A 13161-nucleotide genomic window follows, 5' to 3' on the forward strand; every position below is an offset into this window, starting at 1 on the left:
AGTCAGTCAGGAAGCTCCATTTTCTCAGCTCCTGGATTTTCCCCTCAGCAGTTCTCTTAGCCTTATGACATCAGATGTTTGAAGCTGTTTGGAGCCATGTTGACATTTACTTCCTACTTCTTTCATAGCTCCTGCTCAAAGCATATTCTAGGCCAGTTTTGATTGTTTGTACTAAATGGAGAGAGAGGGCATTTAAAATATTCTCCAACACTTAAAAAAGCCAAGAAACAACACAGTTCTCTTCATTTCCAATGCGGGACTTTATAAATTAAGATGCCAATCTAGAGAAATGTATGTATTTCTGCCTGTTCAGTTAACTCTGGTATCTTCAACTACAAAAATCATCAACTATATTAAACAGGTTACCCTTATAAACTAAACTATATGCAAGTAAGTCACATTAAAGGGGAGCAAGGAGACTAACACTGAGAAAATAGTGGCCAGTAGTAAGTATGATCTGTGGCCCAATGAGGCTACAGAAAAGCTGAGTGAGGTGAGCTCAAGCATTTAGAAGTATCTCACACCAAGAAGACTGGCAGGTTGGTAGGTCACAATCAGGGACAAAGCTCTCCTGAGGGCTCCAGAGGTCAAGACTAGGTGAGGAATGAAGTAATTGGGTCAAGACTAGGTGAGGAATGAAGTAATTGGGTTTGTGGGGGGGGTGTGTGTGTGTGTGTGTGTGTAAGACAAATGCAGTCTTGGAAAACTATTCCCAACACAGACCTATGCATAAAGAACAGAGAACCAACTGCTGATTAAATTGTACACAGGACCAAGCATCCCTTGGTTTTCCCTGTTAGCATGAGTCATATGAACTTTCAGAACAGCCTCCAGAACCTTGTCTGAGGCAGAGCCGCCCAAATGCAAAATGAGCTAGCCCAGGGGGACAGCGAGGGGACAGCAAGTCTGCTCTTCTTAGGGCAACTCAAGACAAGATGCCGGAGGAGATGTGGCAGAAGTGCAGGGGAAGGGAATCACATAGGGCATGGCCATTGGGACTAGCTCTGGTCAATGCTCTTGTTTTAAATGAAAATGTCGTTAGATGATGCTGTGTCAGCCGAGGTAGAGAATGACCCTAGGAACAGGGGATATAACGCTAAGGCTGTTCTTCCAAAGTCCCACCATCTTCCCTCACCACAGGACGGTGGGGTTTTGAAAAGTCATTTTTCTGTTCTTGGAGAGGGGAGCGGAGGCTGTCATACACTGGCTGTGAGACAGACGCTCACCAGAATGCCAGGCTCGAGACAGACAGGCACACTCAGCTGAAGCTGACCACTGGCTACACCTACCAAACTGATTTCAAACACGCACAGGTAAACACATGCCATTTTGATCTCCTGAGGAAGGAATCTCCAAAGGAAAAGGCTTTTACTTTCCATTCTCGACTTTTAATACTTATCTAATCCCTGGTTAAACTCCTCCTCCAAAAATATTCATGCTAACAATGATCACACCAAATACCCCGCAAGGGATCTAAAAATTATGCTGGTCACACAAAGGAGGCCTTTGCGCTGGCAGAGAACACAGGAGATATGCATTTACTGTTTTTCTTTATTCACCAGAACCTACTGCTTAACAGATTTAATCTGGACGTGTCACAGACACTGTGCTTAGGTCTGGTTTCTCTAAACCAACTACCTAAACAGCTTTCTATTGACTATCTGCTTAAAAGAGGGGGCAAAAAATCATTCAAAAGAAGAAAACTAGGTACCTAGATAGACCTACGTTAGTCCTAAAGCGATTTTAGGGATTGGAATGCAAACTCATGATATCCATGTACAAAACCTCCATGGATGGCATGCGGAGGGGCCACTGCTGATATTATTAAGGAGGTAGGGGCAGAGGAGGATGGAGGGTGGGTATCTAGAGAGCTCTCCTAAAAGAAAAGCATTACCCAGGCCACATTCTTGCCAGTGCCTTCGGTACGGCTCACTCTTGCTGGTAGGCAGGGTGTCCTTTCGATGGGAGATGAGAGTTTGGCTCTCAACCTGAGAGCAGAGTGCGGTACTTACAAACTTGAGAAGGAAAGTGTTTTCCCGTAGAGCTCCAATGCACCCAGCAAATCCCAGAATGAACATCACTCCTCCTACCACGAGGAAGAGCCAAACTGGGTCAAAGCCGCCAAGATCGGTGATGGAAGAGATGTTGGACAGAACTCCCTGGAAGCGGAAAAGAACACACAACAGGGTGCCAGGAGGCGGGGTCAGTTTTCCATCATGAACAGATGACTGCCACTGTCTTTCCCCACCCCACCCCAAGAAAAGCTTGAGAGGTATCTGACTGTCACGTCACATCAAGAAACACCACAAGATAGAAAGATAGATAGGTAGATAGATAAAACAAAAGAAAAGAAAAACTACTTTCCAAGGTCTAGATGGGTTCATATTTTTGGTAAAACTACATAAAGCAAAGACATGACCCCTAGAAACCATCAGCAGACCCTGTATGGAGAAGACGTGGGTGTTACTTTGCTTTCTATGTCTCCAAATATAAGTGGTCTGAGTGAAAATCAGATGTGTAAGAAAGACACCTCTCAACACCCAAGAGGTGCCATCCTTACATCCCCAGGGCATGCAGATGCCAGACAAGGGCCAGCTTCAAACCACTGGCACTTCTCAGGAAATAGGGTAGAGCTGGAATCTTAAAGCTAACAGGGCAGCCAGTCCCAGCCACAAGCCCCTACACGTTTTCCAGGGAAAAACTCACCTCAGGTCCACCCTTGAGCTCCCTGGGAGACCCTACCAGGCTCAGATCCCCAAAGCCCGCTTGGGTGGTTTGTGCTGATGGCTGTCCCACATTGAGTTATTAGGGTATTTCCTTAGCCTCATTAAATGACTTATAAATCAAAGGTTACTCCCTGGCTTGCAACCCGTTTGTTCTCCTGCCAAAAGAACCCAGAGTAATTTCATTTCTCCACAAACAATGCCATTTCTTTACTGAAATTTTTTCTCCCTTTAGTGTGATACCACATCAAATACCACCCAGAACCTAAGTTAGAAATTTTATGAGACTTTTTCCTCTACGATGGAAGGTATATATTTACTATTCATTCTTACAGAGGCCAGCTACTACTATTTTGAAACTGTGGAGGTATGTGAGTCTTAAATACCCGATATCGTCAGTATTTTATTTTCTTATCTTATTAAATTTGTTTTGAGCTCTCAAAATACCCCCAGAGTACCACGGTATAGTTTGCTGTAAAGTCTTAATATTAAACAATTTGTTTTCAAAGCATTCCCAACAACCTGGAAAAACAGGAATACTCATCTCATTTTATCCTTGAGGAAAATGGAACCCAGAGAAGTTTGGTGATTTGCTGAAGGTCACACAGCTATTGACTGTTTAGAATCAGAACAGAATGTCTACTTCAATAATCTTTCTCTACCAAGTGGAAGCTATGTACTTGCTTCCCAGCACTTTTCAGTCAGCACTAATCAACACCTGAGTTTAGGGTTTCTATGTTTTAACCCATTTTAAGGTTTTAGGGGGCGTTTCTTGCGGGGGCGGGCGCAGGGTGGGCAGGAATCACTTTAAAGACAATAATAGGATACTAATAATAGAACACGTATGAGGCACAAAGGACTCCTAAAATGCACAACTTTAACCTTATGGAAAAGGCCGGAGTTAAATAAAGTCAGAGATGAAGGGCTGAGAGATTATTAAATACTTAGGAATGTAGGGTGTATTCACTAATGTCTGGGGTGACATCATACGAGGCAAACACACCCTTCATGAAACTGCACAGATCAATGGTTTGATCCAACCTTGTGTTTCTTAGATTTCCAAGCTCTGAACTATGAATACTCCAGGGGGAAAAAGGAAAACCCAGAAATACTGTAACCAATTCTCCACCTACCCAAATGATGCTGAGACATAAAAAAAATTGCCAGAAGTCAAACAAAATCTACGCGAACAGTGGTGAGGGTTCAGAACTGGAAGGAAATCAACTTCTCCCCTCAGAATGCCTTTAAACATAGGTGGTAATATTTAAGGTCTTAATGTGTTGGACCTGCTCGGCCAGCGGAGGAGAGGACTTTGAGGGTATGTGATAACATTCTTAAACTTAAAAAAGTCAACATAATTATGGAAGAAGAAGTAGACTCAATTTGCTTGGCACCAAAAAGAGGCAGCAGAGCTGGAAGGGACAGAAGGAGATGTCAGTTCCAGCATAAAGAGGCCTTTCTAATACCAGCAGGTCTCCAGCAATGGGGCAGAGAAGGCGGCCTGAGAAACATGGGCTTCCCCTGGCGGGAGCCGAAGCGCTGAACCTCCCTCAGCAGTGCTCCAGGAGGGATTCTCAAAGTGGAGGGGAATTTGGCACTTACTGTCCTTTAGGTTCCTTCCAGTTTTAAGACCATTCTATGATTTCATCCATTTTTAATGGCCTTTTTATTTGTGATTCACACCAAAGTCTGAGCAAAAATCAGACTGTTCCCAAACACTCTTCCATGATCCATGGCTGTACACAAAGAGCTCCATGGATAACAGGACAGTTATCTGAGGAATTCAGCAAAGCAAGCCAACCAACACACACCTGTGCCTGAAATACCGAGACCCTCCCTCCCCAAAAGGCAAAAAAAGTATGGTCCCGACTGTCAGTGGATTCCTGGAGCACTGTCCTCTCTGGGTTTAATTTGGAGGATGAGAATTCGGCTTCTCAAACTCATTTTCATACTTTTAGCCTCCCCAGCCTGCAGGGGCAGTTTTAATTGAGAGGCCTTCAACTGCTTCCATGGAAACGACAATCATCTGGGGGCTGAGCTGGACTGCAGATTCTACTCATTTAATCCCACATTCTGGCAAAAGACAGGGCTGGAGACAGATACTGAGAGCTTGTAGGAAATAATATTCTGCAGAGGACAGAAAAGACAACCAAAAACTTTATTTTTAATGGATTCCAGGTAGTTATCAGTCGGAAACTAACTGGAATCTTAAAACACAAAGGACGGCAGTCAAGGCCCAGTTTCCTTTTCCTGAGGATTAGGATGGCTAACCTGGATGGGGATGGAAAAAAGACCTACTCTTTCACCTGTGCAACGTCTCCAAATACTCACTGAAGAGTAGTCTTACTGTTTCTAACTACACAGAGAAACCAGAGAGGAGCTGAACATAATCCTGGTAACAATGACTGGGGACAAAAATGACAGGCAGTTGACAGTTCAGCCTTCTGTTGTCTCAAAGATGCAGTCTTTCACTGGACGTTTTAACTGTGTTAAGCTCAATTTGACAAATGAGTAAGAAGCGCTAGGACATGCCAACTGAAGAATAATTATAATTAAAGCTTGTAGTTGACAAGAAGCCGGAAGAAAAAAAAAATCCAAGATTACAGTTAAGTCTGCCAAGTGATTTAAAATAGACATTCAGATTCGTGGTAAATCCTCAGGAATGTGCAAGCACACCAGCAGCAGACACCTTGTCTGCTGGGCACCTGTGGGCACCACCCTCTCCTTCGGGGAAGAGCACGTCCCTCTTCTCGTAAGGATTCCTTCTCCCCCAACCCACTCCATGAGCTCCCCAGCGCTGTCAGTTCTCACATGACCCCACCGCCCCGGTAGGAGTCGGAAAGCCAGAAATTCCCTGACTCAGACACCAGGATTTGGAATAAGCATCTGTCTCTAGAGGCCACGATAGTGAGAGGCCCGCACACTGCAATGAAGAGTGGCCCCCGCTTGCCGCAACTAGAGGAAGCCCTTGCACAAAAACGAAGACCCAACACAGCCAAAAAAATAAATAAATAAATAAATAATAATTAAAGGTGCTAATAATTAAAAAAAAAAAAAAGAATATAAGGAGGATTTCTCATACACATATCCTTTGTTAATACATTAAGATTACATTAAGAAAAACTAGTATAAATGAACACCCATAAGAATTCTTCATGTTCATACTGTATACACCTGTACCTGTACTCTTGTGACCCTCACTCGTCTCCTCCAAGTCTACAGCTGTTGCTGCAGCAGAGGCAAAACCAAATTGACCGTAACCAATTGCTGCTATAAAGACAAAATGAAGAGCAGTCAATTTAAAAAGTTAAAACAAATATTTTCAGCAAATTAGCCATTCCACAAATTGGCTGTTAGACAACTAGCTTTTGGCGTATCAATCTGGAGCCTTTAAGAGATGACTGCCAAGGAAAATAGGAGATTTCCATTAACCCCTAGGTACTAGACAGTATCTCTCAGAACTTAGCAAGCAGACCAAGATGTGTCTAAGAAGAAATAAGACACGTTAATGGAACACGGCTGAGGCAATATCATTATAACAGAAGTTTAGAAAGCCAACAAACAAAAAATGTACTGATGTGTATCTGTCACAAGGGAGACTCTGAAATTCCAGCTACTTAGACAAGTCTGCGCTAGGGTGTGGCAGAGAGCAGTCCAGGGTCGGCCTCCTCCTGGCACAAGTCATCCTGTACTCAAGCCACCTGGCTCACCTGCGATTTCCCCTGGAATCCAGAAAAAGGGCAGCCTGGACAAGGCTAGATGTAGGGCAGACAGACAGACGGGACATCGCAAGACAGACTACCTTGTGTTGAATCTCAGTTCCACTACCTATTACCTGTGTGATCTTTGTTAAGCTACCAAACCTGCCTAAGCCTCAATTTCCACATCTATGAAATGGTAGCCTACATCATAAGGTTACCATGAGGATGTAGGAAATAATGTAAGTTAAATCCAAACACTATGCTAAGTCTTCGGCACATAACGAGAATTCAGTCAAAGTTTATCAGCATCGCCATTATCATCACTACTACACTGGACCAAGAGGAAGACATCAGATGCTATAGACGCACACTGGAGGGGCTTCTAACCCAACGGCTTTGGAGGGGAATCTATTTTGCTTTGGCACTTGCCCTGCCTGACCCCCTTCTAAGAAACTCCGTGGCCACACTGGATGATCATGTCTAAAGGAGGTGGCAGGAACCGACGTGCCAATCAATCTTCTTTCTTGAGAACTTGGAAGTCACCTAAAAGGCATTCAGAGTAAAGGCAGAAGGGAGCGGCCACGAGTAAGCAAACGCCAGGAGGAGGCAGAGGCCATGAGGGGGTGGAAGCGGAGAGCACGCGGAAGCGGTGCAGCGGAGAAGAGAGCAGTGAGAAGCCAGCCAGCAGCGGGCAGCACGTCCAGCAGTCGACAGCCACGTGGCCGGGGTGCTGCACACTGAACCCGGCCAGGGGCACCACTGCTGCCACGAAGCCGACCGGGTGCTCTGGTCGCTGAAGATTCATGGCTCCTGAATGACGTTCCAGTTACTAAACCATGTCCCATTCCCTTCGAGATCTCGTCCTTCCATGGTCTGATGAACATGGTCAGTCTCAGTAAGGATATGACTCCACCCTCCATCCTCCATCTCCTCATCAGCACCCCTCGTTCATTCAACAATCTCTGGAATTTAAGCAGCCCCTCCCCAGGGTTCGGCGATAAAGGACTATATTCTGAGTGTCACTATTTCTTCTTGGAAGAGGTTTTTACACACATGCAGAAATGAAAACGCAAGCAAAACTCCAGAAGGGTTTCAAACCAATAAACCTCAGGAGTGTCTGTGGTTTTCCCCACCAGCACAGAGCAGCCTCTGTGTGCCACCTGGCAAGCTTCAGTCTCTTCTCTCTCAACTCAGCAAAGAAATGCAAAAATAGCATTAATAAGCCCCTAAGGTCTGGGACTCTTCTGCTTTGGCATATATAGGCGCATTCCTTCCAACTGCTGGATAAGAAACAGAGAGACAGGCAAATGGAATGTGCACCCAAAGCCAGGCCAGATGGACCCTTTGGAGATTTATGAGCCTAGGCCCTGATTCACCCACCCTCCCTAAACTACCACTGGGTGAAACTGGCAACACTCCTAGAGTAAGAGGGGGAGAAGCATTTCTCTACCTGAGAAAGGATGACAAGATAGGACATTTTCAAGAAAATGAGCTACTCAGAGAGGGTGGCCCTGGAGAGCTGACGATGGGTTTTGAAACAATGTCCACAGGAAGTCCAAGCTGGGACACAGGGGCACAGGGAAACGTGCCCCTTAACAATTCATCGGAGATCCTCAAGGAATGTTACAGGGCAAAGCCACACTGCAAACTCCAAAACACCCATGTATCTAAGGAATTCCTGCAGGATCCAGAGAGAGGACGCGGAGGAACGGGAGCTTGCTGGGACCTGAGCAGTTCAGGGAGACGTGAGGGCGTAGGGGCAGCATAACTCGTGGCCTGGAGAAGAGATGTAAGGTTAAAGGAAGACCGGACGCTTTCAAGGTGTGTGGTTTTCCATTTTTTCCTTGTCAGAAAAGGTCATCGGTGAGATTCAAGTAATCCCTTCTTGCAGATAAAAAACAGCCATGACCTGCTTTTGTGGTGAGGAAGAAGAGGAGGGGTAGTCATATCTCAGGGCTCCATAAACTCCTGCGATCAAGCAGCCACTGGGAAGGACAGCTGCACCAAGCCCCCTTGCTGGTACCACTCTCAGGCCGGGAAACCACCATCACCACCGTGGTGGGAGCGACTGCCTCTCTGGACGAGGAAACAGCCACTTGCAAAAGTGTCGCTTTTCAGAAATCCAGCATGGTCCTAGCCACTCTCCAGATATTTCATTTGCACGTTCAGAAGATGAGAGACACACCCAGGAGTATTCCTGAGTAAAAAGTTTAAACGGAAATATGTAATAGAGGCTCTGATCACGGTGGCCCTGCAACTAAAGCAAAAAAACAAAAAAAAATCAAGTCTAGCCTAGTGGCAGGTGATCACTGTATTCTAGGGCTTCAGAGATACACAACTCATTCAGGTCCTGAGCAAACAGGAATCACCTGAGAGGTGCCAGGTGCTGTGCTGGTCATGGGTATTCAGAGTAAACGTACGGTGACACCATCAGGAGTTAGTCTAGAGGGAAGACAAGTTAGCAGGAGCGCGCTGGGCAGAGGTATTAGCAGTGTGTGTTATGGGGGTGTAGACAGGAGGGGCAGAAGGTCATGTCAGCAAGTACAGGGACAAAGCTGCAGGACCGGGCCCACCGAGAGGTCTACCCGTGAGTATGGCAAGTGGTGAGAGGAGACAGGTTGGTGGAGTGGGGCAGGGTTTGAATCTGAAGACCTTTTGAGCAGAGGAGGGTGATTTATGCATTTAGAAAGCTTACTCCTTGGGCAGCAGGTAGGTGCTAAGGAAACTTACACCTGCTACAGCTGCTAGCAGCTAAGGAGCCGCTAGGTTCCTTGGTGACGTAGGCGAGAGATGCTGAACGCTGGGACAAAAGCCACGTTAAGAGCTCCCCTACTGAGCACGGACTCTGCCAGGCACGGGGCTACCTGGATTATTTCCTCCTCACAGTAAACCTTCCAGGCACGGCTACTATCCACGGCAGGACACAGACCCAGAGATGGAGTAACTTGCCAGGTGACCCAGGTGAGAAAGTGGCAGAGCAGGGGCTTTGAGCCCTGCCACCCGACCCCAGAGCGGTGTTTAAACCACAATGCTCTACTGTCTGAAGAGAGCGACCAGCAGTGGGCAAGCCGATTCTTGTTTCCAATGTAACATCATATACTTGTTTCTAAAATGTTAGGAAAAATATGAAATGTGATGTCAGAATGTAGTCATACCTCAGACTTTACTGATAACAATCTGAAAACCAACGTGAGTAGGAGACGACCTCCCCCTACACACACACACACACACACACACACACGCACACACACACACACACACACACACACACACACACACACACACACACACACACACACACACACACACAGGCAAAGACTTCCTTCTCTTGCACATCTCAGTGAAACCAAGTGGATAAAAAGTGGGTGAGGGAATTGAGATTTCTCTGGAGAAAGCAGTTGCTGTGCTGTGCGACTCTCCTTCCTGGGTAGGCGAGCAGGTTTCTTTTTATCCAAAACCTAGTAAGGAAGTTTCAAGGGGACCCCTGAGGAAGCTCTGAGACGCCACAATCAGGGCCTGAGTTTGCCCAGGAAGGAGGCTGTGGCTTGAGGTCTGACCCTTGCCCCGGAAATCTGGGGGTGAGGAGGGCTCCAGGGCAGACAAGGGCTGTCCCGCTGGGACTGGCCTCACCCCCAGACGAGTGTGCCCAGGAGAAAACATGAGGGCAGCACAGGACAGGCAGCTTGGGGTGAGAAGAGACCTGAGAAGGCAGAGTTGAGAGGCGCAGGTGGACGGCGCGTCTGGGCAGGGGTACAAGGCGGCCACGGAGAACAGGGATGTCCAGCAAGCCGAAGGGGACCGCCAGGCAGGGGGACTCGCAGGGACGCTTCCAAAGGACCAAGGCGGCATCCCCTTCCCCAGCTGTCAGGCCCAGAGGGCAAAGTCCCCCCCCCCACTTGCGCCCTGACAGGAAGTGGGTAGAGGAACCTCAGGGGCACCGGGGGAGGGGTGGCAGGAGGAAGCAGGGGGCGGTGAAGGCCTGAGCCCTTCCCCTCTTCAGGGGCGCAGGGCTAACGGCGCTGGGCAAGGGAGGACATTTTAACACAATGTTAAGTTTGGGGTTCCGATTTATTATCCAGCCCTGTCTAATAACTGAGCCTGGGCTTGTGCCTAAAATGAGCGCAGGACTCTGGTATCTGAGGGTAAACAACAAAGACACTCAATTTTTGACCCACCTGAATTTTCATTCCTGAGAAATCCCTCTGCAAAGTTTACAGGGACATACGAAAAGTGAAAAATTAAGGTTTTTTCCAATGTATTTCATGTGTCTGCTGACCATACTGGTTACAGCACCTCAGATCATAGGCTGACTTTCCAGGTACTGAACGATAGCTGTGGTTTTCAGAGTTTTAGCTGCAACAGAGAACTTGAGGGGATTACATGGACAATTGAGAAAGAGATGCAAACTTCCTACATTGCAGGTAATAAACTGAAAACTTCAAAAGTATTTTCAGCATCTCAGAAATGTCTCCTTGAAGTAGTATCTCAGGCGAGGCATGCCTTTTTCTGTTTAAGTGACCTGGTAGCCACTTCCACCTACCACCTCCCTCTGGCTACCTTGACCGCTACTGCTAAGAACTGCCTGAATCACGGAATCTCCTTGTCTAACTTCTCCTTCCTGGGAAAACAGGGAAAGTATTTCCAAGGCGAGTCTACTGTACGATCATGACAGCAAGCAACTGGGGGGTTCTGAAGCGAGACTGACAATTACAGGCAGTGGTCAGGGCGAAAAGCCTCCAGGAAGAAGACTCACCCTTGTCCCCAGGACAGCCAGGGAGAAAAGCAATAGAAGCTAGAGCTCTTCTCATCGCCGTTCTGCCTGCTGGGGCAGGACTGTGCACCGACTCTCTCCTTCCAGCCGCTGCCGACAGAGCCCGGCCAGGCGAGGGGGATGGAGGAACAGAGAGGGGACTCAGGGAGGGAGACCCCGTGGGGGGCTTCCGCAGTGTATACGGCGCTCCTGCATATTCTCATTCACTCAGTCACAAGCATCATGGCATCCGCAGTACAGGAGGCACGGTGCTAGACCTGAGCATAAAGCGGTGAAGGGGACGGGCTCCTGCCCTCAAGGAGTCTTCAGGTCAGACAAGCCAGGCCGGGAACCCCCTCTGCCCAGGGGGCTGGTGCTGTGGAAGCGGTGGCAGGACGCCCAGCAGGAACCAGGAGCTCACACCGAGGACCAGGGAAGCGCACTCTTCCCACTCGGAAAAGCCGAGTCTCCCCCTAGCCCTCAACTGCTCTGCTGGCCTCGCTGGCGACCGTCAGTGATCTGTCACTCGGCCTCTGGCCCCGACCTAAGAATTAAGTAAAAAGCGTAAACACGGGAGTTCCCTGGTGGTCCGGTGGTTAGGGCTCCAAGCTCTCCCTGCCGAGGGTTCCATCTCTGGTCAGGGAACTAAGATCCCACAAGCCACGCGAAGGTGGGTGGGGGAAGGCATAAACATTGGGCAAAACGGAAGAGGAAAGGTACCCCTAATTTTTCCACAAATCAAGATAATCATATATAGAGTCCCACTTTTATGCCAGAAATAAAATTTTCCCCTGATATCCAGAATTAATGGATGTAAGAAATTTGCTATTTCTAACACTGAACCCCTATCATATCAAACATCAGAAACCACATGTAATTTTACTTCCTTTTAGGCTTTAAGAACTGATAACATGCTTACTAGAGATCTGAGGTGACTACTGACTTCTATACTGCGTGATAGAGCCAGGGTTTAAAAGAATGCTTTCATCTTCCCTTTTTTGCTCATTCATTCACATAATGTCTATTATGTGCCAGTTAATGTTCCAAGTACTAGAGTGTAGCAGTAAACAAAAGTCCCTCTTTAAGGAAAAAAAAAAATCCTTGTTAGCATAGAAGTGACAAGTCCTATGAAAACACAGAGGGGGGAAAACACTGGGAAGACGGGAAAAGGGCTGGGACTGGGGTGAGAGTGGCTGCTTCAAACAGGCCAGGGAGGCCTACAGACAAAGGTGACATTTGAGCAGAGACCAGGAAGTAAAGGAAAGCACCCATGTGGACCTCTGGGGGAGAGCATACCAGGCAGGGGAAGAGCAGTGCAAAGGCCCTGGGGTGGTGGGTCCATTTGAGATGTCAGAGGAACAGCAAGATGATGAATGGGGGCTAGAGTGCATCAGGGGAGGGCACAGTGTGGGAAATAAGGTCTCAGAAGTAACTGGGCACCACACATAGCTCTGAGTGAGACAGTAAGTGCATTGGAGGGTTTGGAGTAGAGAAGTGACAGCATCTGTCTTATATTTAAAAGAATCACTCTGGCCTGGGGTGGGAGTAGGGGCACAAGAGCAGAGGCAGGGGAACAACAGAGGCTTCTGCACTAACACAGGCAAAAAGTGGCAGCTTGGACCAAGGTATAGCAGTGCAGGTGGTGCAAAGACATCAGGTTCTCAATGTAGTTTCAAGGTACAGCGGATGGTGTTTGCTGATAGACTGAACACAGTATGAGAAGAAAAGATAGAAGGGTGTCACGAACACCCAAGTGGGTGAAAGGACAGAGCTGTCATTTCCTACAATTGGGAAGAGGCAGGTTTGAGGGGAGAAATCAGGAGCATTGCTTTGGATTATTAGGCTTCAGAAGCCCGGTGGGCATTTAAGCAGAGATGCTGGGTAGGCTTGTGGATATGACGAGTCTAGGATTCAGATGAGGCCAGGACCAAATATCTAAATTTGGAAGTCATCAGTGACAGATGGTACCTAATGCTCCAAGCCTGGA

General features: G+C 47.4%; 1 protein-coding gene across 6 annotated transcripts in view; it reads right to left on the minus strand.

Annotated features, from left to right (window-relative positions):
• Positions 1-13161, minus strand: part of TSPAN5 (tetraspanin 5) — a 170095-nt gene that overhangs the window by 11554 nt on the left and 145380 nt on the right. For 4 of the 6 annotated variants that reach the window (XM_082461849.1, XM_082461852.1, XM_082461851.1 and 1 more), the window contains one exon: positions 2013-2159. In XM_082461849.1, coding sequence (XP_082317975.1) covers positions 2013-2159 — 147 coding nt within the window. Of the gene's footprint in view, positions 1-2012; positions 2160-7254; positions 7391-10599; positions 11186-13161 lie in introns of those variants that run through there. The other 2 variants (XM_082461854.1, XM_082461850.1) reach the window with 2 other exon arrangements.

Source organism: Balaenoptera physalus, assembly GCF_965194825.1.
Source record: "Balaenoptera physalus genome assembly, chromosome: 5".
NCBI classification, from domain to species: domain Eukaryota; kingdom Metazoa; phylum Chordata; class Mammalia; order Artiodactyla; family Balaenopteridae; genus Balaenoptera; species Balaenoptera physalus.